Source organism: Microtus ochrogaster, chromosome 4, assembly GCF_000317375.1.
Source record: "Microtus ochrogaster isolate Prairie Vole_2 chromosome 4, MicOch1.0, whole genome shotgun sequence".
In the NCBI taxonomy this organism is placed as follows: Eukaryota; Metazoa; Chordata; class Mammalia; order Rodentia; family Cricetidae; genus Microtus; species Microtus ochrogaster.
The window spans coordinates 72,242,609-72,270,229 of record NC_022011.1 but is presented as its reverse complement, the minus strand read 5'-3'; the positions used below and the strand labels follow the sequence as shown (position 1 = coordinate 72,270,229).

The 27,621-nt window shown below is 45.3% G+C and overlaps 1 protein-coding gene across 8 annotated transcripts in view; it reads left to right on the top strand.

Annotated features, from left to right (window-relative positions):
* The window catches only part of Rbms1 (RNA binding motif single stranded interacting protein 1), a 216,769-nt gene that overhangs the window by 85,903 nt on the left and 103,245 nt on the right, over window positions 1–27,621 (top strand). For 3 of the 8 annotated variants that reach the window (XM_026778651.1, XM_026778650.1, XM_026778649.1), the window contains exon 1: window positions 30–206. The exons of the other annotated variants lie outside the window; for them this stretch is intronic. In XM_026778651.1, coding sequence (XP_026634452.1) covers window positions 138–206 — 69 coding nt within the window. In that variant the 5' untranslated portion in view covers window positions 30–137. Of the gene's footprint in view, window positions 1–29; window positions 207–27,621 lie in introns of those variants that run through there. 8 annotated transcript variants of the gene reach the window in all.

The window sequence follows — 27,621 nt, the reverse complement described above, 5'->3', positions numbered from 1 at the left end:
CGCGCCGCTGCGCCGCACTTTTAGGGCGGGAGCCGCGAGCCAGTCCCCGGCCGCCGCCGCCTCCGCCGGCCCGGACAACCAAGAGGGAGTTCCCCGGAGCGCCGCGGCCCGCCTTTCCCCAGCGCCCCGCGCCCGCGATGATCTTCCCCAGCGGCAGCGGCCACCCCGGCGCCGCCGGCGGCTGCAGGACGCCCTACCGCAAGCAGGTGAGGCTGCCGCGCTCCCCGGGCCTGCGGCGATCGCGCGGGGCGGTGACCGTGTCTCGGAAGAAGGCGGCGGGCGGGGAGATGCCCAGGGGACCGGGACCGGGACGGGCCGAGAGGTGGGACGGACGGGCGCGCGGCCAGGAGCTCCGCCGGCCTGCAACAAGTTTGGGATTTTCCTGGAGACCTTTGTGTGCAGAGGAGCCCGGCATAAGTCGGGGGACACCGTTGAGCATTGCGCTGGGGACCTCCAAGAAACCTGTCTGATTCATAGGGAACCCGGAAGACGTGTGTATGTGGTGTGTGTGTGTGTGTGTGTGTGTGTGTGTGTGTGTGTATTTATTCGCGCGCGCCCCCTTCTTATTTTTTTTAAAAAGAAAGAGAAGAAGAAGAAGAAAAAAAAAACAGGAACTTCTGTCACTTTCTCAGGGTTTTTAGAAACACAGGGAAATCCTGTGACAGAGATACTGGGATACGTCTGAGTCATACACACGCCTTTTCCTATTCTAATTTTGTTTCATACATTTTTCTAACAGATTGGACGCCAAAGGCTCTTAAAAGGTTAGATCCGAATCCCCTGCCAGGAAAAAGGAGTGCAAGCGGCAGGTTTTAGTTTCGGTCTTTTGTTTTTCATCTTTGTTTTTGAAAGGAGGTTACTGAAGCCATGTTGTGATAAATCCCACAGCCTCAGCAGCAGCGAAAACAAAACCTAGCTCTAAATTATGTTAAAAATGTGTAGGTCTGTTTAGAAAAGGTTAAACTCATTTAGAGGTCAGTGGCAGAATGCTTGTTGGGGGAAAAAAAAACCTGAGCAGTATTGTGGATCTTTTCCCTCCATAATAAATCTCTAGTCTACATCCTCAGCCTCAGAGACAGATCAATTAAGTTATCCCAGTAATGATACCAGCAAACCGTATCCCTCCCTGAAAACTGTGGTTCCATTAAGATCCAGATGCGTGACAGTGATGTCTGGTGTGTGGCTGTTCACAGGATTATTTCTCCCACTGTCTAAATTGCTTTTTTTAAACAAACAAACAACAAAAAAAAACAACAACTCTGTCCCACCAATAGTCCATCTGAAATGTTTCCACGGTGTCAAAAAGTATAATTTTCTATCTTCTTCTCTTTGACTCTTTGTTATTTAATTTCTCTTTAAAAGAGGTAAATGTCCCTGATTTTCATGCCCGCCATGCCCCCAGAGTCACTTTCACCTGTATGACAAAATTAAAATCTGCACTGATGCCTTGGCTGACATCAGTGCCCAGATTGTCAGGGTTCACAAACAGGCATCTCTCAAACTCACTTCAGGTGGCTTTATTTAAAATAAGTGCCCCCAGATGCTCTGTCCTAGCTTCAGCTTCAGAAGCCAAGCCAATTTACAGGAAGTCTCTTCGCAGCCCCTCCTCCCCCGCCACCTCTCTCTACCTGAAAAGAGGGCTAATTACGTTAGGGCCTTGTCTGTTCATTTATTTGTTGTCAAAACCCAGCAGGGTGTTAGCTCTGAAATGGGAAAAGGCTCTGAGGGGGAGGCCTTTTGCTGAGAGAGGCTGGCGGCTTGTGTGTGGAGGGGGGACAGCCTGCTGGCTGGAGCTGGCTGATAAGATGCGGTCTTTTCAGAACTCTCCTTAGATTCAAAGACGAAAAGGCTTTGGCTGAATCAGAAAAAACAAACAGACTTTCTCTTTTTTTCTATAGGCAAAGAAAGAAATGAATGTGCAAGCATTATATAGACACAAGACCCCGGGTACCAGTGGTATTTGAGTCAAAGGTCTCTTTTGTTAGTATTTTGCCATTCACTGGCAAAGCACACTTCCAGCAGGGACCTGGGTTACCCTGAGTGACTTCATGATCTCATCCTGGCTTAGCCTGAATGGGAAATCTAATTAATCGTGTGTGTGTGTGTGTGTGTGTGTGTGTGTGTGTGTGTGTGTATACACTAATATTCTGTTATGTTAAGCTCGCACCTTTCAGTTCATAATGCTTTCTCCAGTTCGGTGACAGAATTGGCAATTTTAAGGCTTATAATGTGGGTTGATTTTAATCTAGAAATACATAATCAGCTGTGAGAGCTGATTTCAGATAACTTCCTTGAGGAGTAAAACAGGAGTGTAAGGGATACTTAAATCACCTTTGGAACGTGTTCAAGTCAGAACCACTCTTCTACAGGTAGACTAGGAGAAGCTCACTATCTGCTGCCTGGTATTTTGAATGCTTTCTGTGGATTAACAGATTTCACCACACTGATAGCAGCCCTGTGAGGCAGGTCATGTTAGTCTCCACTTTACAGTGAGCATTGAGGCGGGGATTAAATAACTTGCCCAGAGTCCGCACCACCCAGTGTGCAGAGCCGGGACTTCAATTCCAGCCAGTTGGCTTTAAGACCTCACACTACACGCCTTCTGCATGTTCGGCTCATCCCCGGGAACACCCATGCAAAGTTTCTTGGTGTCAGTCCCCATGGCTCCCTCGTCCCCTCCCCACCCTCGTCTGTGTGTGGGCGTGGGCTGTGACACAGAAAGGAAGGGTGTGACAGCGCTTGATGAGTCCATGGTGTTTGGTGTGAGCATCCATGTCTGAGGTTTGCCCTGCTGAACCACGGTTAGTCCATTCTGCATTTTACATATGTAGGAGTCACCCATTTTCAGTGGAAGCAGAGGTGGGCCTTGTTCATCCTTCTCTCCCCAGGTGCTGGAGCCAGGGCACCTGGGATAAACAGGATTTTCCTGCATCACAGGCCCGTGGGTACATCCACCTGCCCGGCTCAGGCCAGCAGCCTAGGCGTGTGAGTGCTCGCAGGGTTACCTGTTAAGTCAGTGCCTAGATAAAAGTTAGTACTTTAAGCTTCTGACGACATGGGCTCATACTATCACTGGAGGTTGTGAATTGTAGACATGAAATTCCTTAAGTAGATACAGTCTGGTAATGTGCAGCCAGCATCCCTCAACGGAAATGAAACCATTGATCAGGACTTTTGCAATTGTGAAAATATATCTCGCTGTGACCTGAAAGGAAAAGAAAGTGCTTCATACTTGAAAAGTCTTTACAAACGGAAAGTGGGTATTTCCAGTTTTATTCAGTTTTATTTCGGGTTATGTATCTCGAGTTTCTTTCTTTCTTCTTTTTTTTTTTTTGTCATATTTCCTGACTTCCTTCGTGCAGCTCCTTCTTGGGATAGTTGACTCAGTGACGTCATGCAGTATTAGTTTTGCAGATCACGACATGTAGCAAAGCCTTTTTGGCTGAGTGTGTTGCCCTAGTGGTTTGTCAGAGGGTTCTGGAAGTAGGTGAGCGTGAGCGAGCGCTAAGAATTTCAGCGTGTCTGTCTGTCTCTCTCACCAGTGAGCCCCGCTTGCCATCTAAGAGGAGTTCCTCAGTCAACCTCGCTGGCTTTTGGCGAGTGAGGTGCTTATCACCCTGGTTTAAGTAGATTTACACAGTTTGCTGCTTTCTTGAAGATTAACTGGGTGTAGTTGCACGTGAGGAATTCCACCGTGATTCAGTGTTTGGCCTCGTTTAGGAGATGACATAGAAAGCTGTTGATTTCTCTTCGCCAAGCAGTTTCTGTGCACGGCAACTTGTGCTCAGTAGATCGTGTTTTGTGCAGTTTGTAGACTTGAAGTTGCGTGTGGAAGATATTCCAGTGACTAGAGCCTAAGCCAATCTCAACATGTTTTTGTTACACAAAGGCAAACATTGAGGCGGAGATGGGAGGTTGGTTTGGTATGTGTGAATAAAGTTCAGCCTCTTTTTATATTGTATTCTCTCTGTGTGTTTGTGGTTCAGTAGTCTCTGTGATCACGCTAGTCTCTGTCATCCAGAGTGATGAGTTTCAGGTGCCCACTCACAGGCTTTTGTGAAGGGTGGACCCCTCCATGGCTGTCCACTGTTTCCGGGAGGTGTGCCTGTTGGCATCTCACTCTGTTTTCTGTAGTTCACGTTATGTTCCGGACACGTTTCTGGATTTCCTTTTTCCCCTTCCTTCATGAGACAGACATGGACAGACAGCTGTCACGAACCCACGCCATAAACTATTTAAAATGATTGCATTTTTGATCTGTTTCTTTGTGGGAGGGGGATCCAGATTCCTGTGGCTAATGTTTCTGCCATTCTCATGGAGCAGGAAATACTGGAGGCGCGTGTGTCATTTCCTCCCTTCACCTCAGTGAAGTTTAATTCTCACCATTCCCATACAAAATGGAGAAGGCACTGGAAATCAAATGGGCAGTGAGATTAAATGGCCTGGTTAGTGAAAGCCAGGTCTTAGGGTCAAGGGCTGTGTCTACTACTAGAAAAAAAAAAAAAAAAAGGAAGCTGCCCTGTCAAGAGCAGCTGAGCCTTCTGTACTTCCCTTTACTTAGCTTCTGAAAGACATGAGGTGCACAGGGTGTCTCCATTCAGCTGGGGAATTGAGGCACTGTAATTTATTGGTGGTTTTTGTTTGTTCCAAAAAGGCCTTTGCTCCAGGGTTGTCAGCTAGCATATTGGATATTGAGTAAAATTAGGATCTCAGATAACTTTTCTTTTTTGAAAGTCTAAGTGTCTCAAATTTGTTTTGCTATGTGTTTTTATTTGCTAAATCCAGCAATTCTATCTTGGGGAGCCCAATTCACTTTTGTAAAACTAGTTATAAAACATGATTATAAAACATCCTGTTCTTGTTTTTCCATTCATTTTTTTTTTTTTTTTTTTTTTTTGCCTCTTAGCACATCCCTTAAGGCCTGATGAAAACGCAGATCTCACCCTTCACCTTCTTCAGCCTTTGTGGTCCGCAGCTTCCTCCTGCACTGCAATACCTTGGCTGGAGCTCTGGCTCTGCCTTTCCCAGGCCTTTTCACTTCCCTGACCTGAGGTTCTGCTGAGTAAAGATAATCGTGCGCACTCACAAGGTGGTGGTTGTTAAGTCCTCCTAAGGTGTGATTATTATTAATGTCCCCGCAGAGCAGGCAGCAGCAAGTGCTCCCTGGAGACACTGCAAGGTCCTAGGAGACCTTGACATGGTCTCTAAAGAATGGACTCTGTTTACAGTCTCTTTAGAAGGGACTGTGTTTAAGGCTGTGGGCAGCCTCAGTGGAGGGTATAAGCACTTAGAGTTCCCAACCACATTTTAAAAAAAGAAGTACTTAGCAGAGAGGTAGAACTTTGCCTTTAAACAGTTCCTCGTGTGTGTGTGTGTGTGTGTGTGTGTGTGTGTGTATGTACAGTTTATGTGTGGAGAACTTTTTACTTTATGCAGGTATTTGAAAGCAGAAAGCAAAACTTACGGATCATCCTTAGCCATGCTCAGATCTGCTTTAAAACTGGCAGATTTGATCATCAGCGCAGGCAGGCTTGGTTTCCCAGAGTCCATCCTCTTCTGCGTTTGTGTGTTTGCTTTTTCAAAGATGGCATCTTTACCTTATTCAGAAACAGAAACATTGTTTCGTTTTGTCCTTGGGTGTCTATAGGTGTTTGGAGGGTGTTTGTTTCTCAACTTGCATTTGTTGAGAGTGCTTGGCTCAGCTGCATTCTAAAGCCTCCCGGAGTTTAAAATAGGATGGATACATGGTAGACAACGAGAATAGGGTTTCCTGGACTTAGGATAAGGTTAATAAATAAATAGGGAAACAGAATTCTTGGTTAAGCTAAGGAATCAACGAAGCTGTTGGTATTCAACAATTTGTAAGTGACAGTGAGAATAAATGAGACCTTTATTCAGATTCCTGTGACCTGGAGAAAGAAATAGAGATAAATCTATGTGGACCCCACTCTAAGCACAGGAATTTCAAAACAGTGAAATGCAAAGTAGGGGGTGTTACTTTGTGTTTGTTAATTGCATACTCAATGCAATTTTTAGAAACTTAACTTTAAAACACTGGGGCTGAGTGTGATGGTTATAATCAGAGCACTCAGGAGAATAAGGCAGGAGGATTCCAAGTTTGAGGCTAGCCTGAGCTGTTTAGTGAGACCATGTCTCTGTAAATAGATAGTAAACAGTAAAACTGAACCAGGGGGAAGTGTTCTAAAATGTTCATTGCTGCTTCTGTTGTAGATCATGATTGGGTTCCTCTCTTGGCTCTTCATTTTGTTTCATTTTTTCAAACTTTTCTTAACTCTTGCCACCTAGAATACAAGTATAAAGCTCTTGGGTTATTAAGTTTTTGAAAATGAAAACTCTTGAAAGGGTGCTTATCTTTAGTCTCTCAAAATTGTGGTGAAATACTAAAGAATTCTTTCATGTTGAGATGTTAAAGACTAGCATAGGGCTTGCCCCCAGGGTGCATACCTATAGTCCTAGCTACCATGGAGACCCAGGTGGGAGGATACTCAAAGTCAGACTGGGCAGCAAAGCAAGAGTTTATCAGAAAAACGGACCCCCCCCCCAACATCACTGCTTTCTCATACACATACAGCTCTGCTTGTTTCTCATGCACACATGAGAAACATATGTGTATGCGTGCATGCACACTCTGTATGTCTGTATGTGTGTCTGCTTGTTTCTCTTCTTGAGTCTTAGCTTTAAGGTGTAAAATCTTTCTTGTTATTTCTGATTCTCTACCTTAAAAAAATTCTATGCCACCCTTTTGGAAATAATTTATTTTTGATACTTTTTTATATTTAAGAACATTAGATTTTTCTATCTTGAACAGACGACCTAAGCTCTTAAAAAAAAAGAAAAGAAAACAAACACAGAAACAAATTTTAAGCCAGTAATTTAGTTTCATGAGCTAGTGTGGGCGACATGCAGCCAAATATGTGACATTTCATATTCTAGGTCACTATCGTACTTGAGCTTCTGTTGCTGTCTTAAACACCATGCCTAGAAGCAGTTTGGGGCAGGGGTGGAGCATTTTTATTTGGCTTACACTTCCACATCCCTGTCCATCAGTCAGGGAAGTCAGGGTTGACCTCAAACTAGGAAGCCGGAGACAGGAATGAACCGGAGACCATGGAGGAGCACTGCTTACTGGCTTGTTCCCAGTGCCTTACTCAGCTTCTCACCTCTGCCCAGGGTGACACTACCACAGTGGACTGGGGCCTCCTACGTCCCTGCCAATCAAGAAAATGGCCCACAGGCTTGTCCACCAGCCAATCTTAGGGAGGCGGTTCCTCAACAGAGGCCCCTTCTCCCGGAAGACTATAGTTAGTTTGTGTCAGGTTGACAAAAAGAACCAGCATGGGTACTTTAAAGGATAGCTGTTGTAAGGGTTGAGAAATTCTTTCAGCTGACCATTTTCTCTGACTTAACATTGCGGATAAGTACAGCAGTTTTGTGGACAGATTAAAGACCCACAAGCATTTTCGTTGCTGCCTTGCACACAGCAACCCCAGGCTGTTCAGCTTCTGGTACGTACTCCTCTGGTTATAATTTATTTTGACTAGTCAGGATTGTCTTCGTCGGAAACTGCTTTTACAGCTTTTTCAAAGTGCAGTTTGGTGGGAGGTGTGACTTCAAAGAGGTGTGTTTAATGTATAACGAAGCCAGGAGGATTTCTGTAAGCAAGCGAAGACAAACACAGCACCGTAGAAGCAATTCTCAATATGCAACCCAGGGGACTTGGAGTGGCTAGGAGACATTGCTGGTATGTGCTGCAGAGACTCCAAGGCTTAAGGACCAGAAGAGAACGAATAAAGGGCCAGAGGTTAAGGAATAGGGTAAGAGACAGACATGGTGTCACTGTGCCAGTTTTTCATTTTGCTCATCCATGCTCACCCATAGGTCAGATGACTGTATCTCTACAGGTTGTGTAAATTTGGTGCTGTGTAGGTTGGGAGCAATATGTAGCTTCGTTATTTCCCACTAATTTAAATTCTGTCCTCCTCCCTGCTCCCGTTCATTTCATTCCCGTCATCTAGCACTTAGGTCCTGTGTTCTTTTCCCTTCTTTGGGGGAACAAGTTATGAAACATTTTGACTGAGCGGTAGTGGTGAATGTGTCTTTAAATTCCAGCACCTGGGAAGCAGAGGCAGGTGGATCTTGGTGAGTTTGAAGACCACCAGCCTGCTCTACAAGACTAGTTCTAGGATAGCCAAGGCTACACAAAGAAACCGTGTCTTGAAACCCAAACCAAAACAAAAACAGAAATGAAAGAAAGAAAGGACTGCATCCTTCTGGACTAAGACCTCTCTCTATGGTCAGCCTAAGCATTTCTGTTCCCGTGGTCTGCAGGGTACTTTCATCTATTTCTTTGTCTCAGTTTTACAGGTCAAACCCTCCACCAACTCAAGTAGAGTTCTTCTTTTCGGTTTAGGGAACGTTTAGCTGCAGCTCAGAAATGTCGTGTTGGTTACTGGGTGTGTAGGATAAGTTTAAAGTTTTCTGAGTAGTCACACGTCCTAAGGAAGTAAGGAGCCAGCCGGTCAGGCTAGTGAGAAGCACCCAGAAGCTGAGTGTCCTGCTTGTTGAAATAGCTAAGGGATGGCGAGGAACCACAGGAAAGCAATTCAGGTTTTTCATAGGAGGAGTTACCATTCCATTGCACAGGCCCCAAACTGTTGCGTTTATTGGCTGTTCCCTCCGAAGGCTTCTGTGGCTGACGTGAAAGCTGGCTTTAGGACCCGCCTGTGTTTCTTACTCAGGAGATGGGATGTCGGCTGCATCATTGTGCACGCGCCTCTTTTCAAGTGGATGCTGAATTACAAGAGAGGCTTTGACGATGGGGAAGGTGGGTTTCACTCGGGGACCAGTGAGTGGTTGAGGTTAGCAGGAGAGGTTGAAGGGTAGAGAGCCATGAAACCATGCTTGCCAAAGGAGATGAGAGCAGAGCCTGAGCTTAGAAGGTGCTGCCATCAAAATAGAGATGCCACATGGAGTGGTGGCAGTGGGCCAGAGTGGCCCTTGCCATACTGCTTGAGAGAGGAAAGGGTTTCAAGAAAAGAAAGTCCCCTGTTTTAGTCTTAGGTTAGAAGGTGAAAAGCTACGGTAGCTTGTTTGCCTAACACTGGGCTTGCTGATGGGAGAGCCTGGACTTTCTGTTACAGAGATTTTCTACATTTTTAAGATGTTATAATAAGGAGGGGTAGGATTGCTAAATTTTACTGCTGGCATTCTGTCCAGACACCAGGAATGCCAAGTGTCCTGTGGAGTTCACAGCAGTTTCTTTGAAGCGAAGTGTCCAGTCTTTAATGGGTCATTATACTTCCGGGAGAGAAGCACACTGGGCTGTGTACATTAGGTTGCTTTCTTGGGAGTTGCCTTCAAGTCAGGGCGGACTTGGCTCATTCGCATGGGTGCATAGATTTTTTTTTCCCCCCATGATCATCCTGACATTCAGAGTTCTCCTTCTACCATGTGGATGCCAGGGATCAAACTCAAGAAACAAGATATGGCAGCAAGCACCCTTTCCCACTAGGCCATTTCAGAGGCCTCAAATGTGTTTTTGTTTGGTGTTTATTTGTTTTGGTCATCTAGACCACCTATAACTGTGGAGTTATTGCATCTATGAAATTAAAAAAAAACACAGGAGGTGTGGGGGGGTCATGCCTTTAATCCCAGCACTTGGGAGGCAGAGGCAGGTGGATCTCTTTTGAGTTCAAGGCCAGCCTGGTCTACAAAGTGAGCTCCAGGACAGCCAGGGTGACACAGAAACCCTGTCTCGAAAAAAAAACAAAAACAAAACAAGACAGGTGCCACAGGTTAAAACATCTCCCAGTTCAACAGGAATATGACAGTTGTACAGGTCACAAGAAGGGGCTAGCGGATTCATTGCCACATAAGGAAGAAGTTTCTATGGAAAGGCAATGAGTTTGCCCTGACCATTTTAACTTAGCTCCACCAGTTGCTTGTTATTCTTCCCCTCCGATGATCCCGAGTTTGTTCAGAAGGCAGTTACAGTGTAGAAGTGGAGCCTGGGGAGAGGAGCACTGGGGTAAATGAACACACTCCAGGGAGCGGGGTGTCAAAAAAAGAAGTTAAGTCAAACCTTGGGGAGGTGAGTTCTAACCAGGAAGGAGCAGCCCTGCCTTTGACGCAGTAGGTGACAGAAATATCAAGGCAGAGACTGAGAAGCCCTTTCAAGGAGAGCTGGTTGGCTCTAGTAAATGATGCCCAGAGGTCATGGAAGACAAAGACTGGTGAAAGGCAGTTAGAATTGTCTGTCGGGAGGTCCTGTTGAGTGTCTGTGGATCTGAAGTTTCCACAGAGCTCTATGTGTGCGATGGGGCAGGAAGGGGGGAGCAGGAGGAAGCACATTCCAGAAGGTTTAAAGAATAGATGAGTGAGGAGGGTGTGTCTTTGGAAAGTCAGGCACCAAAAAAGAAAAAAAAAAAAAGAAAAAGGAAAGGAGTCCCTCCCAGTTAAGAGTGACAGACTGCAGAAGTCTGTTTTAAAATCTGCGGCCAAGGCACTTGGAAGAGCCGCGGAAGCAGGCTTTCTTTAAAGAAAGACCAAGGTAAGTGTTAGCCCTACAGGAACTGGATGTCAGAATGTCAGTGACAGGCTTGGGTGAGGTGTGAGACGGAGCCACTAGGAGGAAGACAGAGGGGTGTTAGGTCTTCTGTACTGAGAAACAGGACGGAATCAAGAGGGGGGCGGCTGTTTGCAGGAGTCTGATGGGAGCATCTGGAGTTCTTTGGGGAGTTGGTGAGCACTGAAATGGGGTGAGGTAGCGGTGGTGAGAGCCGGGCAGCCTGTGTCAGCGGGGTATTCTGATCTTTTCTTCAGTAATAAACCAGGGTGGGTTCTGGAGAATGGGTCTGTGCGGTGTTTGCCATCGGTCCAGGGGGAGCTGTCTAAGAGTTGAGAGTGTTTTTAGGAATGCTGAGGAGGCAAGGGCGGTTGTGTGTGTTCGGGATCAGGAGTGTGGCCTTTTTCTTCAGACACAAGAAAAGTCTGGAGAGTGAGGGGATTTTGTTTAAAAAAAAAAAAAAGCCTTGTTATTTCACGGTCAGGTTTTTTTTTAACTACAACATAGTTTGACCATATTCTTTTCCCTCCCCCAGTTCCTCCTACATCTTCCCCACCCAATTTCATATTCTTTTTCTTACTCTCACTCAAAAAAAAACCTAAAATTAAAATGACTTAAAAAGAAGAAAATAAGACAATACTAAAACAAAACAAAAGGTACACATTTTTAAAAAAATGAAGTCAGAGTCCCTTTTATGTTGACTAACTTCTCCTAGGAATGGGGCCTGCCCTGGTAAATACGCAGGGTTAGAATCCTGTCACCCCTGACTGAAGTTTGAGAATGAGAGCAGAAACCATGACCTTACCTTGTGGCATTTTGGGGGTAGATAAATGTAAGGTTAGTGACTGTCTTCCTTGTGTGGGGCAAGGACTTGGATGCCCTTCACTATTAAGGAGTGCTCTCCAATGCTCGCGTAAGTATGCCTCCCTGTAACTTTTGTTAGAAGCTTTTATTTTTATTTTTTCTTGGATTTTCAAGACAGGGTTACTCTGTGTAGTTTTAGAGCCTGTCCTGGAACTAGTTCTTGTAGATCATTCTGGCCTTGAACTCACAGAGATCTACCTGTCTCTGCCTCCCGAGTGCTGGGATTAAAGGCGTGTACCACCACCACCTGTCACTTGTTTTAAGCTTTTAAAAATGAGTTGTATTAAAGTTTTTTTTTTTTTTAAATGAAACAGGATCTCCCTTTGTAGCCCAGGCTGGCCTTTGGGATCATAATTTTTTTTTTCTCCCATGCTCCCAAATCTAGGGATTAGAGGACTGTACCTTCATACCCTTACATCGATTCTTGTTTCATGGAGATGTCAACCCGCTGTGAACCACAAACTGAATATTGTGGTTTGGTTGGTTTTTCTTTTCCCTTCCCCCCCTCCCCCCCGTCTGACCTACAAGGTAAACTTCACTTAGGAAACTTCACCGACACTGAAAGCATCACAAATTACTTTGAAAGATAAAATGTGCAAACAGGTGTGGATTTTGACTAATTCGTTAGATTTATGGTTGCGAGCACATTCCTTGTGTTTCCTAGGTCTTTTCTCAGCCCCTCCCCCCCCCCGCAAAATTTGGATCATGGCTGCTTGACATTTTTTGAGATGGAAGATGGAGTCACGTGTGACATCTGACACAGCTGGCCCTCACTAGTCTCTGCCTCCCTTGAAGTGTCCCCTCGCAAGTCCGTTTACAGGGAAATTGTGTGTTTGTAACAGCTGGAGAAGAGAGTCATCATTCCAGTCATGAGCTGGGAATGTGGTGAGCAGCACCTGAACAGCCTTTTCGCTCTCACCGGAGAAAGCTTGCACAGTTGGTGTGCCTGTCCTGCTGGGACCGCCCAGACCTGTAACCAAACCCGCGAAGCTTATGGGGTCTTGCGTGGATGCCCCCACTGTTAAGCATCTTGCTTCTCTTGGTATCTGGTTCTAAAAGTTTGATTCCTGAAGTTTGTTGTTTAGAGCTGTTTCCCAATTATGTTCGCTGAGATTCTCAGATTCTATTAAACGTTGAAAATCTTCCAGGAATTAAAGTATTCAGTGTTCAAAGAAGGTTGGCAATATCACGTGCTGTGTAGTGCTGCCTAGGAGAGTTACAGTTTAAAATTTCAGAGACGTTTTTGAAGTTCTGCAGTGAAGGCATTTGTCCAGTTGTATGTGTTTCATTCATTTTCTGGAATTGTTTGATCATGGAATTCCTTAACCCTGCATTATTAACAATATGTTGAGAAATAGTTTGAGCAACGGTGACTTTCAAGGAACATTTGATGTTGGAAGGGGCAGCAGAGATTACCCGATTTTCATTTCCTCCCTAGGAACTGACATCCAAAGCCATGCAGTCATGGTCCTGTCTCCCAGTTTGAAAAGCTCAGCTTTTGGATCCAGCACTGCCTTGGCCTACTGTTACCATTTTCACTTTTCCAAGTGTGCCACACTCTTGCATCAAGGTTCTCCTAAGGAATAATTAGTACAGTGTCTGTCTTTAAAAAAAAAATGGTTGATGGGGCTTCAGAATTTGTTGTGTGTTTGAAAGCCATTCTCTGACCTGAGTAGGCCTTCGGCAGTGCTGTGTTGAATAATCATTCATTTCTGTTGTTGTTTTTGTTTCTCTTTTAATTTCTCACTCTAAAGGCCGGTTTCCCCACCTCTTTTCTGACTTTTTCAAGGCCTCTATCAAATAAGGATACCTGTGACTTTTGGGAAATCAACCCAGTGTAAAGTACCAGTGATCTGGAAAACCCACACACCATTATTAATGAATACTCTTTTGTTCTCCAAATTAGTTTTTGTCTTTTCCATATAATTGGCTGTGGGTAGGCAAATTTGCCTGTTAGCCTCTTCCTGCCTCCCTTACTCTAGCATGCAGGGTTTGCTCTGTGGTTTCTAGGTGCAAGTTCCTGTGTGAAGGAGACCACAGCTGAGGCTTCGCAATCCCGCGGTGTCGAGAGCCCATCTGGGATGCCCACCATGTGTTCTGAGTGGCCACTCGCCCGGCTGTCCCTGAGATACTGCAAACGCAAGCTGCTCATGTGTGGCGTGGTAGCACTTACAGTTGACTGCTCTGAGGAGATGTGGTAGAAAGCCAAGTATTGGTAGCTTACGCCTGATGCTAACGCTAGAGAATCAGATGTAGGAGGAGTCTGAGTTCTCGGCTGCCATAGATGCCTTCCAAGACTCGGTCTCAAAAACAACGTGAGAATGACGTGGAAAAACTGGAAAGTGTTGAAGAAAGTTCAAGGGAGAAAGTATTTCAGATTCTGAAAGGTCCCTTCTTGTTGTTACCTGGTCAGATTTATGAAGTAGGATTGGAAACAGGACCCAGAGGAACTGGGATTCTTGGTGATCGAGGGGAATAATTGCTGGAGGTGTGCTATGGTGGTGTTGTTGGTGCCTTTCATGGATGACCTAGTGCTGCGCTGATAGATGTTCAGGCTTTGTTTCTCCAAGTCTCTGCCATAGTTAGGACCAAGTTTGCAACTTAGAAGCAGCTGTGGATGGCTGTTGTAAAACCTAAGTGCAAAAGGCGGTGTGGGCTGTGTTCGGTCCTCACAGCATAGTTGGCTTACTCCTCATAGGTAGCTCCTTCTTTGTTCGTGAGCACTGCTACCAAAAGGTGTGCAAGAGGAGTAGGAAGAGCATAAGCCAAAGCAAATGATGATGATATCTGTTTAATAGTCTGTGTAAGGTGTACACTAAGTGAGTCCAACAGAGCCTGTGTAAGATGCACACCAAGTGAAACCATGTGAAGTTGGGTTTGATTCATTGCTTTGTTTTGACTTTGAGTTCAATCTTAGATAAGTTTGGTTATGTATGGGGAGGCATTCTCGTGTTTATGTCATCAGCCCTATAGTGACTTTCTGTTTCTCTGTCTGCCTCTGTCTGTCCGTCCATCCATGTGTGTATGTGTATCACGCGTGCGTGCTTACACACACACAAATGCACGCATATGGAGGCCAAAAATAGATGTCAGGTCTTACTCTATCACCCTCTACCTTATCTTTGAGACAGATCCCTAGTGAACTTGGAGTTCACGGGTTTGGCCAGACCGTCTGTCTCTTCCCATCTTCCTCACTCTGTCTTTCTATCCTTGCCTGCCTGTCTTCTCTGCCTCTCTCTCCTCTCTCCTATTTGTGAGTATAGGTGTTAGGATATGAACTCAGTCCTCATGTTTCTGTAACGCTTTACCAACTGAGCCATCTCCCCAGCCCTACCTTTAGTCATTTTCTTTTAAATTTTAAAGATTTTTTGTGGTAAAACCCAGAAGGCTACCTGGAAGGACATGCCAGCGTCCACCTTTAAACTTGCTGTTAGTGACATGCGTGTTTGCGCTGAAGCACTGTGCAGTAATGTTAGGGCCACTGTGACGAAGTCCCATTCACTAGGGTCATTGCCTGTTGCGGTGAGGGTGCTGGCAGGCCCGTGCCGCCCCTGCAGGACCCCAGAGAGCCCTGCAGCAGACTTCTCGCCTGCGTTTTGCTATTTCCTGACATGGCATTGTAACTCCAGCATTTGTACGACGTTCTCACCGTGTTTCCCTGTGCCCAGATTTTCCTTTTCGTGCTCCGTACCAGTCACGGTGTGTGGGTCCCTCAGTTTAGACATTGACGGTAAAAAGGTCACATTCCAGGATTCTGGGAGGTGAGAATTCCAGTCTGGAATGCATTTTATCCCTAACAGCCTTGTACTAAGCATACATTTGTTCGAGGCAAAATTCATCAGTTGGGCCTGTGAGTGAGGCCAAAATACTTAATGACACATTGATAGTTACAGGAACTTCCATGGTGGGAGTATTATACTGAAGACATAGTCAGAGGGACGTTTTTCTCTTTTGGGGTAGAAGATACATATTTTTGTAGATTGGTTCATAAATGATTCTAGAAGCATCTCTTGAAACTGTAGCCTTCAAGGGGCTTGAGAATTCCTGCTCTGTCTCAACAAGGTCCATTTTTACCTTTCTGGCCGGAAGTTCCTCCCAGCTTCTAGAAGTTTCTTTTTCACTCCTCTTTTCTAAGCTTTTGTTTAGAGCATTTCAAGTAGCCGGAGAACGGCAGAATGCCTCCCCACCTCCATTCACCTCCCCCTTGTCTCTAAGGTCTGCCTGAAACTTCTGCCCGAACTCGGCTGTGGTGTTTTCATCTACCGCACCTGAGAGGTGTGTGGAGGTGTGCTGGAAAAACCCAGCCACTCTCTCAGTACTGAGAAGCGGATTCCTGGGCCACCAGTCTGAAGGCATCAGGTTGCCTCTGAGGAAGGGAAGTGACTCCTATCATTATTAGGGAAGATTGTTACGACGTCGAGATTCAGAGCAGTGGGGTGAGAAGGTAAAGTGGGATTAAAGTCGAACTTTTTAATACTTAAATAGGAACTTAAGAACTTAAAGATGTATATGTGCTACGTTAACAAACCCGTGTTTCGCTTTTGTTAGCCTTCGTGTTTAAAAGAAATTCCCTTTTGTTACATTGCAAATTGCAGGTGGCATTAATTTTTAGGAGAGTCAGCTAAATTAGTCATTTCTTTGTTCAAGAGACCCTTCTTTGTATGAAAGGGCTACATGCATTGTTCCTTAACCTTCTTCCTGGGTATGTTTCTCCTTACCAACTAGATTGCTGAATATATATGGACCCTAGAGCCTGTCTCTTTCTTTGTAGCATTATATTTATGCAATTTGTAGGTATGTTAAGGGCATGATATTTGCTGGTTCTCTTCACAGAGTTTCTGTCAAAACCCTTTTCCTTACGGTATTGAACCCAGCAATCTACTCAGGCCCAATTTTCAATAACCGCTTCCATTGTGTGACGCTAGACATGCTTAGGGGTCATTATTTCAGCAAGCTTGTGTCCCTGCTGGGCAGCCCTGAGGATTAGGAAGGGTACCATAGGTGCCCTGTAGTTTCTGCCCAAAATGTAGTTATTGGGATTTTCAAAGCAACCGGTTATGTTTGTTTTAACCTCTGGAGGCACAGAGAGTTGTAACCTAGAGAGCTGGACATTGAACTCATGACATGACATGGAACCTCTCTCTCACTTGGGTGGGTGCTTTGTAGTGTCAGAGCAGGGACACAGAAATCACTTGGCTCAGCTAGTCTCAAAGAGGATCTGGAGGGTGTGACCAGAGAGGGTGCAGTTTTAGAATCAGGAGACGCCTTTTCCTGTTGGCTCTCCCGTGTCATCTAAAGAGCTGGAAGACAGAGCCTGTAGGGAATGGGGGACTGGGTGGTGGCTGCTTTGCAAAAGGCATAGACACAGTCGAAGGACCCTAGGGATGCAAATCCATTGAAGGGACCATGCATGGGACTGAGCTTATATGAGCGGTACCCCTGGAATCTCAGCGACAGACTCTCTCAGCCCTACTGTCTCCTGCTTTGCTATTTCTTGAATGTGGTCTCAGTCAGAATCTCAAAAATGGAAATGTTTGTCTCTGTCTGTGTCATGCCTTCCCAACAGGGTGGGGACATCAGAGGTTCTATGTGTGATTCAGAAACTCCCAGAAACCCGAGGAGTCCCTCCGAGAGTTGTGTGTCCTTTCAGTGGTAGAATGAACTGTCTCATAACGGTTCCCTTTAAGCCCAGAGGTGATATAGGCAGGAAGTGTACAGGGTGATAAAGGCAGGAAGTGTACAGGGAGCTTGGTGAAGAATTGACAAGTTCATGAGTAATTGAGTCAGAATTGACTCCACAGAAAAACAGGGATGCTTCACTTAAAGCTGATATAAGAAACGCCACAGCACATGTTCCTGGGAAACGCCATTAACCTGAGTCCTGGCATAGCTGAACTCCTGCACTGGAGCCACCTGAGTGTCTGCAGGAAAGGGTGACAGGGCGCAGGCTGCATAGGTGCTGAGCCAGCAGAAACCCCAGGGCCACCAGAATTCCAGGGCCTGGCTGAAACCCAGGAAGAGGAGAGGCTGCTTGCTGTTTTTCTTGTTTTCTTTCTTGCCACATTTTTACTTGGTACTTTTTCAACTCTCTGGGGTGTGTGTGTGTGTGTGTGTGTGTGTGTGTGTGTGTGTGGTGTGATGGGATCAAGGAACTAAGGGTCTGGTGTGAAAGACGTAGAACCCAAAGCATCTCAATGACCAAGTACAGGGATGGTGACAAATTGCAGTTTTTCTTCTTCGTTGACCTCCACATCTTCCTTGCTGTCACCCCAGATAAGGCGGGACTTCCTTTGGCAGAAGGTATAGGAGCAGTTTTAGGGCTTGTTCCATCACACAGAACCCCTACCATTAATCAGTAGTCTGTCAGCCCAGGCAAGAGGCCTCCAGGCCATGGCAGTTCCTGCCACCATCCCTAGAAACTCAGTCTCTGGTCCCATAACTTTCCAGTAAAATTCATTATTGTTCATCTTAGGGAAAACAATATTTAGTGATTCAGAACTCTTACTAAAATGTAGAGGTTCACCTAGATCCGATTCACCCCTCCTGTAAAAAGAATTCACTCCTCCTGATAGAAAGAATTGGTATATAATGTAACCCTTTCCCCCTTTTTCATCATTATAAGCACCCCAGCCTCTTACAATTAAAAATGCTATTTTTTATACACATCATACACTATATAGGGCTTTTGTGTAGCTAGTGAGAAAAACAGGCAGAAACAGCCGGACTTGGAGTTGTCAGATTTGATAAACACACCGAATATCTTGTGATCAAATTTATTGAAAACGGCAACTTTTACAACCATGTAGCAAGCATGCTTGTCAGTTCTTCAGATGACAACCACCTAGAAGGAATGACGGGTTACGTGGAATCACAATTCACTATGAATGCACCAGAGAGGACCACCAGCTAACCAGAGAGACTAATTGGAATAAATAATTGTGGAATCCTACATTCGGTGAAAAATACTGAGAGAAATGGAATGTAACTCTGAGTGAAAAGAGGTGTGTGATTGCTATCTTGGGCAGCTCCAATGAAGGAGATGCTATGGTGGTTTATGGAAGTCGGGAATTTCTTTCTCTCAATTCCAAGAGGTAGATGTTGAGATTGGCTGCTGGCAGGATTCTCTCTGGAAAGGGCTTTTTTCAGGCTGCACATCTGCAGTAGATAGAGCCTATAGAGGTGCCCTGAGGGTTCCGCCCTCATAACTTAAATTCCTTTCTAAAGGTCTAGTCTCTTAATGCTGGGCAAGGATGGGCAAGAATAATTTCAATGTATTTGGGATAGATATAATTTGGAAGGGACACATTTTAATTAGTAACAATTGGTTTGATTGTAAATAAACACTAGCCCACAAACCGATTTCTTAATAGCTGTTTAGATCATAGTTTAATCTACATTAATAAGATTATGTTTACATTAGCAAAACCATTGGGTGTGGTTGTATACATACATGTGTAATCACAGTATTGGTGAGGCTGGTGTAGGAGGATCAATAGTTGGAGTCCAGCCTGGACTCCATGGGGAATTCCCAGATAGCCTGGGCTAGCTAGGCCTTCTCACAAAACAAAGCAATCTTCCTACTGCATAGTAGGAAATATTTCCTGAGCTGAGATTTTTACAGTCAGAACACACACCCATCCCCTGGATTTGATGGTTTGGCTCCCGAGTTTTCCTCCTGAAATTTTGTTACTTTTCAGACCCCCAAGTTAGTCCAGAAACACAATCTTTTCATGGAGTGTTAGGATTGACAGTACCAGCTTCAGTTTTTAGCTTCTGTGAGCAAAGGTCGATCGTACACATTAGATTAGCCAGTAAAAAAGTGCAGGCACGCTGATGGTTCTGAGCAGGATAGCTTTTTCTAGGGAACCACCTCCCCTTCCCCCCACCTGCCTTTTCTCTCTTGTCATTTGATCTCCCAGTGTGATTTGTTCCACGCTGTCTGCTGTCTTTAACGTGCTTGTGCGGAGGAGCCTGTGAGTAGGAGGTGAGAGACTGTAGCCGTACTGTGTATAGGTCAGCTTTAAGATTAGAACAGGCCGTGGCATATTGAGGGAGGGTCCTGGGAAAGGTGGGTCTGGTGCAGACAGCACTGCCTGAGCACTTCCTCCAAGCTTGACATTTTCTTGGGGGCTCTGTCGTCTGTACGGGCACAGTGTTTTGATCAACTCCAAGTTGGAGTGGATTAGGTGGCATAGTCCTTGTGTTACACATCAAGACTGGGGGAAATAGAGCGTGGCCACGGTGACATCTCAACTCTGGCAGTCTCTTTTCAGAGTCCACCTTCTCATCCCCAGTGCTGTACCACTTCCTTCAAAGTCACCCCCTAGGTTTGGAGGAGTACCACTTCGGAATGACCATTATCACCAAAGATTTAAATTTGACTGAAAGAACTGGAGTCTAGGCTTGTTCTGTAGCAAGTAGCAATACTGCAGAAATAAATTAGGACGTTTGCTAATTTCTAATAACATTGTGTTTTCCCAACGTGTAACAAAACTTATGATATACACACCTACACCCACCCCAGACGGGGATCCTAGAGCAATCCAAAGGATGGATACCACCAATTGGGGTTACGTAGACGAAATGGGCAAGGGTTAGTTTCAGGAATAGAAATGACTCAAAGAAAGATGCATTACCAAGGCCCACCTCAGCATGGGTGACAGCTCACAAAACAGGGTAACTTGGAGCACACTACAAAGCCTGCATGTAGCAGATTCTGGTCTATACCTTTTCCAGAGTGCTGGGCTGGTTTCTGCTTCTTCCAGGAAGCTGGTCTGGTTTTAAGAGTCTTCTTGGTAGTTTGGTTGAGCTGTTAGTCTTCTTTGTAGGTTAGCTCAATCTGAGACGTATAGTAAGCTTTTATTGTTTATTCTGTTAGGGGGATAGCTAGGAATCTAGTCAGTTTCAGGGACTTGCTGATGCTATTTTGAATTATTTACTTTCCTGCTTAGAAGTCATCCCTCCAGGATGGAACATTTCAGCCTTAGAGGAAAATGTTACATAGCACTCCGCCCCTCCCTCCTGTCCTTACCTTCTTTTGTCCCCTTCATTCATTTGTTCACAATGATTCCTGAACCTTGAGTAGCGATAGCTGCTCACCTGTGATGAGGAATTTGGTTTGGCCTCTTTGGCATCACTGTGCCCCGAGTTCTCCAGATACGTGTTCTCCAAAGGATCTCTACTCTAGTGATTCTGAGGTTGATGCTGACAACAGTGGTTATCTCTGGGCATGAACACACATGTTTAGAGGGCAACTTGACAGACTCATCACATCCATGTAGTAAAACAATAAAAGTGTCTTCCCCATTGGGACCTATGACCTTCCCAGCCACAGGCTTTTTGTCCTGGTTTACAGTACCAACTCCCACTTGTGGAGCAGGCTGTAAATCCGTCAGAAAGCTGTTGGTCTTGTCCCCAGTGGACAGGCAGGCATATCCTGCCTTGTACGTCAACATTAAGGCACACAGGAATGTTGCTAACAGTTCTCCATCCACAGCCAGACGGCCTCTTCCAGCACTGTAAAAGAGCCAGCAGGGTGGGTGTTTCCGGTTAAATCCCGGCTTCATTTCTTCATGTCCGTAGTCAAAATGTGGTTTTCAGCAATATGGTCTTACCATCGAGTTCTGGCGTACCACCAAGAGCAGCAGCAATAGCCTTTATGGGTTTGTAGGACCTTGGGCTTCTCTGGCCAACATCTCATAGGCGCATAGCTCTCCCCGGCACTGGGTTTTCATTCAGTAACCTTATAGCTTCTGTGAGTATCCATTTCTACCCAGGTAGGGTACTTTTTGGATATCTTTCCCTTTCAGTTAACCCAGCTCTGGTAGGGATGTAAAGAAGTCCCCTTGTGCCTGGTTGTATCTCCAGTGGCTTTCCAAGTCTGCAAAAACACTCAGCGATCAGCATTTTGTGATCTGTTATAGCAAAACCTCTTCCAGAGGATGGGTGGGACAAGGCAACATCCTAAACTACTGTCTCATCACAGATAGTGGGGTTACAAAAGTTGCTTTGGTGAGTCACCCTGAAAGTCTGTTGTCATCTGTTCCTAGCAAGTGTCAGGTGATCTCAGAAGTTCACCGTGAAGAAGATACTGAAGTTGGACGTAAGCACGGTTGAATCCGACATGGACAGGTTCCATCCGTTTACATCAGTTGCTTCCTCCAGAGACCAGGGTTGGGTACGGGTATGGGTAGGAGGCGCTAACTTAATTAGCTCCCTGTGATCCTCAGTCATTCCCTCTCTGAGCTGTTGGGTTTCCCTGTCTTGAGCCCTTCCATGGAGCTTCCCTACAACATTTCTCCTCACTTGGTACACTCAGTGGACCTGACTTAATCTGCTCAGGCCCCAGGGTCAATGGTCTTGCTCTTCTCTGCTGCACCTTCTGCCTCCCTGGGTCAGACAGGCCCTGGGTTTGCGCTATAGCTGTTGCCTCTCCATCCACCATGCCTGGCTGTTGTTGGGGAGTTCCTGTCCAGGCAAACCATTTCCACCCTCCTCAGTATGGGGCAAACATTACCCACCCTTAGGGTAGTCTTGATCATTTTCATCCGAGTTGTTCTAGCACGGATGTCTTCGGTGAGCTGCTCCTCGGGCTTTAAAGCCCCCAGAAACGCCTTAACAAGCAATTTGGATTCCTATCAGTTTTTTCTCTAGGAACTCCACCCTGACACAACTGCTGTGTCCCATTTGTCTTTGAATAACCCAGGCAGACCTCTTCCTCTTTGACCGTTTCTTTAGTGACTCTATCTGTTCTTTTACTCCATGGATACTCTGCATGCTGGTCTAAGTCACGGAGACCTGGCAAAGCCTTTTCAGTTTTATCATATTTTTGCCCACAAAAGGCTCAGTAAAGCCACTAAGGTTCCATATGAACATTGAGGCCTCTGCTGGATCAGTTTTTTTCTTCAACTCCTCTGTGAACATAGTTCTATCTTGACCAGTGAGATGGGGTTCAAACACAACTTCTTTTTATTCCCAGTTCCCTCAAAAGCATCTGCCTTCTTTTTGCCCCCTTTTTATGGTTTTCCATTCCATTTATGGGGACTTAAGATGGAGATAACCAAGTGTTCTAGCGACTCTGATAAGCTAGCACAGCAGGGACTGACTTCTCATGGTTTTGCAGCCATTGCCTTAGGGAGGAATGGGTAGTTACATTGTTGGGTTTTCCTGCCTCCACAGAAGTCTGAATGGTCCCATCTGCTCCATGTCCCACAGCCTCACAAGCCAAACTGAGACAGACTCTTTCATTGCCTGTTTAAGTCTTCCTTAATTTCAGCAGTTGGAAGCAGTTGGAAGTGCTGAGTATTTCCTCATCTCCTAGGTTTTTTGCACTGGACCATTCTTACTACCCATATCTGCATGCTGGATTATAGGTTTTCCCTCTTTTTCTACTAAAGGTTAGGCTTGAAGGTATCTTCTGTCCCTTTTACCATGTCTGTCCCATCCTCTTGTTTATCTGATTTACTCTCTAAATCGGAGGTTAACACAGAGGGCACTGGCCATCTCTCTCTCTCTCGTGACCATTGCTCCTATACACAAAAAAGTCTCCACTTGGCTGTCAATGCCTTCTCAGCCTCAGGTGCCTTTCTAATGACACACAGCAGGCCAGGCAACCTCTGCTGCTACTTGCTGACAGTCTTGACCCTTGTGCACTGATCTTAAAGGCTGAGAAGTTTCCTCTAACCTTTCACTGTTTCCAGGACATCTGCTGTGCAGTCACCTGATGGACTCGGCTCATCAAGCAGGCATGCTCCCCCCACGCCCTGCCATACCACGGAGACGAAGACTACCATCTAGGGATTCCTCCCACAGACACTCTCAATCCTGATGACCCATCCTTAGCTGCCTGTCTCATTACCTGTAGCGCGAGCCATGCAACAGCTGTCATAACACAAACACACACTAACACACAGCATCCCGGGAAGGACAGCTCTATGGTATTTCCTCCAAGGACGCTCTCCACTCAGGCCTCCCAGCCTTGGTTACATGACTTGTTCTCTGTAACCAGGACTGTGTGCTCACTCATTTCCAACTTGTTTGGTTCTGTGATGTTCCTCTTTGGGTTGAGTAGGCATGTGTGTCATCTCCCCATGAGAAGCTGTGTCACACAATGTTAAGTGATCAGGGAGGTCATAGGTCCCAATGAGGAAGCAACTTTTATTGCTTTACTAGATGGATGGGATGGGCCTGTCAAATAGCCTTCTAAATGTGTTTGTGCCTAGAGATAACCATTGTCAACCTCACCTTATAACCACTAGTGATGCTCTGGAGAACAAGTAACTAGCTATGGCACAGTCGCCTAATTTGTAGCCAAAGGTGGACATTTAAGTCACCCCCTCCAAGACTCAGGGGTCGTTGTGGAGGAGGGTGTGGAGAGAAGGTGCAGGAGGGGAAGGTGGAGTGTTGTGTAACAGTTTGCTTCAAGATGGAAATGTTCCATCCTGCAGGGAAATGCTTGATAGCAGGAAGGTAAACAACTCAAAATAGCTTCAGGAAGTCCCTGAAACTGACCAGATTCACTAGGCCATTCTGGCTAAAATAAACATTAAAAGCTGGTAGTCATTCTCAGACAAAGGGAAGTCAAGCTGCAAAAAGAATGAACACACCAGACATGCTGCCTGGTAGAAGCAGAAACCTACCTGGCTGTCTGGGAAAAAGTTTAGACCTTCTGAGGCTCTGAAGAGCTGTCTACAGTGTATGCTTTGTTCCTGGTTCCCAGTTTTGTGAGCTGTCACCCGTGCTGGGGTGGACTTTAGTGATGCAGCTGTCTTTGAGTCTTTCCTGCTCCTGTCAGTAACCCTCACTCATACTCCTGTAAGCTGCCATGATAAAACTCACCAGATTGGACTTGGTGGTACCCATACTTCGGTATGTTGTGAGCTTCTATCTGAGATGAGTAAACATGTATTGCATCTCCCCAGTGGAAAAAAAGTATGACTGGGGAAACAAAATTAGGCCTTTAGAGGAGTGGTCTTCAATCTTTCTAATGCTGTGACCCTTTAATACAGTTCCTCATGTTGTGGTGACCCCCCAACCATAAAATGATTTTGTTGCTACTTCGTAACTGTAATTTTGGTACTGTTATGATTTGTAATGTAAATATCTATTACACAGGACGTCCGATACGAGATCCCTGTGAAAGGGATGTTTGATTCCAAAGAGGCTTGCGACTCGAGTTGAGAACCACTGCGTTAGAGAGAGCCATAGTGGTGGTTTAAATAGAATCCACACAAAATTCGTTGACTAGGGCCTTGGAGTGTGACTTTATTTGAAATACAGACATTGCCATGCTCTTAAGATAAAATCGGACTGGATTTCAGTTGGGAACGGTTGTGGTTTGAATGGGAAATGTCTCCAATAGACTCATGTGTTGAACATTTGGTTCCCAGCTGGCTGCGTTGTTGGGAAGGTTATAGACACTATCAGAAACATGTCTTTTCTGGAGGAAGAGTGTCACAGGGGATGGGCTCTAAAGTTTCATATCCTAACTTCCTATTTGGATAGGCCAGGCTCACCCTCCCTCTTTCAGGGAACTGTTAGCTAAAATAAACCCATTCTCCTGTAGATTACCTGTGCCAGGTTATTGAATCACAGCAACAGAAACAAAGCTTAAAGCAAGCAAGCCCACTAACTCCACAGAACCTCTTTATCTCACACTTTCCTAAGGTTAAAATCAATTAAAAGCATGGGAGTGAAAGTGTCATATTTCAGTTGAACGTCTAACCTGTCTAGCCAGATGTGGCCATTACCAAAGAACAGAGCAGCCCAGAGTGACTCCATCTTCTGGAGGGCTTGTAGTGGTTCTGACTGATGTGTACTGAGAAGACAGACCCCCCTCATAATTCATGTATCCAAAACCAGGAAGATTAATAGGACTCATGAGTTTGTTTTGTTTTGTCTTTGGATTATCATAGTGTTTTGACATTTTAAAAATTCCCCTCTTACGGAGGAGGAGGTAGAAAATTGTTCAGTGATACTCCAGTCTGGAGAGGAAATATAGAACTTTCTTAGCTGGGTGGTGGTGGCATATGCCTTTAATTCCAGCACTCAGGAAGCAGAGGCAGGCAAATCTCTGTGAGTTTGAGGCCAACCTGGTCTACAAGAGCTTGTTCCAGGACAGGCTCCAAAGCTACAGAGAAATCCTGTCTCAAAGAAAAAGAAAAAAAAAAAGAAAAGAAAAAGAAGAACCTTCCAATGACAGTAAGATCTCATTTCAACAAGGAAAGTGACATTGTTAATATAATTCTCTCAGAAGTTGGACTCTATCCCCAAGTACTTAGGCACCACTACCCTCCAGCCCTGGCTGAGGTCACCAACCTCTTTACAGCCTGGGGCTATAGAGCATTCAGCCTTTGAGTCAAGGAAGTAACTTAGTAGCTTCAAAAGTGTTAGTCTATGTTCTTGACACCTGGGGTTTTATTACAGCCTCTGGGCATTAGGGAAGACATACTAGAATTGGCTGAGAGTCGGGTGGAGTGGGGAGTGGTTTATAGGACAGTGTGGTGGATTTGCTCTTCCATTCAAAAATGATAATCTTTTGTTGAGATAAGTACCCTAAGTTGGGAGACTTGAGAAGGACTTGAATGGCTTTTGGAGCCGCAACCCTTCTCTCCTTGCCGTGCGGTGGGTGTGCAGGAAGGACTCACCTCCGACAATCAGTATCTTGAGACTTTTGGTTATGTTTTATCCAGGCTTTAATAGCTGTTCTTGTGAGTGTGGTTCATACCAAGCTGAGTTCTTCCAAAAGCCTTAAGTGGTGAAACAGTATTGTGTATCACGTAAGGCACCCCAGTCCCATGAAACTGTCACTCCCTTCCATTCCTCTTCTGATTAGCTCCTAGATAGCCATCACAGTGATCTATCTTATAAACAACCCCCTCTGTAACCTTGGGGAAATCTGTAGGCCTCTCTCTTATCTGTAAAATAGCAATAAATGTACCTTTTTGTCCTCAAATGAGAGACTTCACACGGAGCACTTATTTTGTTCTGAAAAATGTAAAAGTGTGTTCAGTAATATTAGCCATTGCCACCACGAGTAACAGTTCTTGATGAGTAAAATACTTTCCATGAATTGTCGGGATGAAAATAATTGAACCTTTTGAGTTGTGCAGGTTGAAAAGAGCTGGGGATCAAACCTGGGACTTTGCGTGAGCTCGGCAGCACTGCGCTGCTTAGCCAATATACTCTGTTTATTTTGCCGTTCTAAAAGACGGCCCAGACTGCTTTGATAGTAAGAAAAAAGAAAAACGAGGATAGAGACCACCAAGCAATTGTGGCTAAACCTAGAAGTGAACCCGTCTTGTCTGTTCAGAAGCAGCTGCTGTTCTTGTGTTCCCATCATTTTAGGATGACTGATGCCTGAGACTTGTATTATCAGCTGTTGTTAAGAGATAAGATTGGCATTTCCGGTAAGGGATAAGGGCAGGGAAGGAGAGGGTGTAATGCAAACAGGCCTGCCTGAACTTCTGTGGAGAGCATCGTGATAGCTGTCCTATTGAAGGGGCAATTTCTGGCCCTTACATTTATAATTCATGTTTAAAAACAATCCAGGCAGGATGATGTGAACTTCGAACTCTTAGATTTGAATTTCCTTTATTGGCCTTGTGGTAGAGGTACTTCTATAGGAAGTCACGTGGCAGTGATCTGCTGTGTCCTGCAGGGGAGACCGCTGTTGCGTGCAGCTGATGGACCTCTCTGGTCTCCTGGCCACAGTGTAGGCATAGGACCTTGTCTTTTCCTTCCTAGTAGTTTCCCTTACTAGACATTTTCCTTGCTTGCCTCTGGCCCCAGAAGAATAAGCCTGTCCACCATTCCTCTGCAGTCATTCCTTTTGCTCTCTGTCCTAATTTTTAAACCTGGTAGATGCTAGTATTCTGAGATTAAATCCAGTTAAAAACTGGTCTTAAGGAATATCCAGAGAGCCGGGTGATGGTGGCGCATGCCTTTAATCCCAGCACTCAGGAGGCAGAGGCAGGCAAATCTCTGTGAGTTCGAGACCAGCCTGGTCTACAGACCTAGTTCCAGGACGGGCTCCAAAGCCACAGAGAAACCCTGTCTCAAAAAACAAACAAACAAACAAACAAAAGGAATATCCAGAGGTTTGAAGTTTCATGAATCTGTGAGGTTGTCTTTACAAAGGAATATTTCTCCTTTCCCTGAATTCTTGTCCTTTT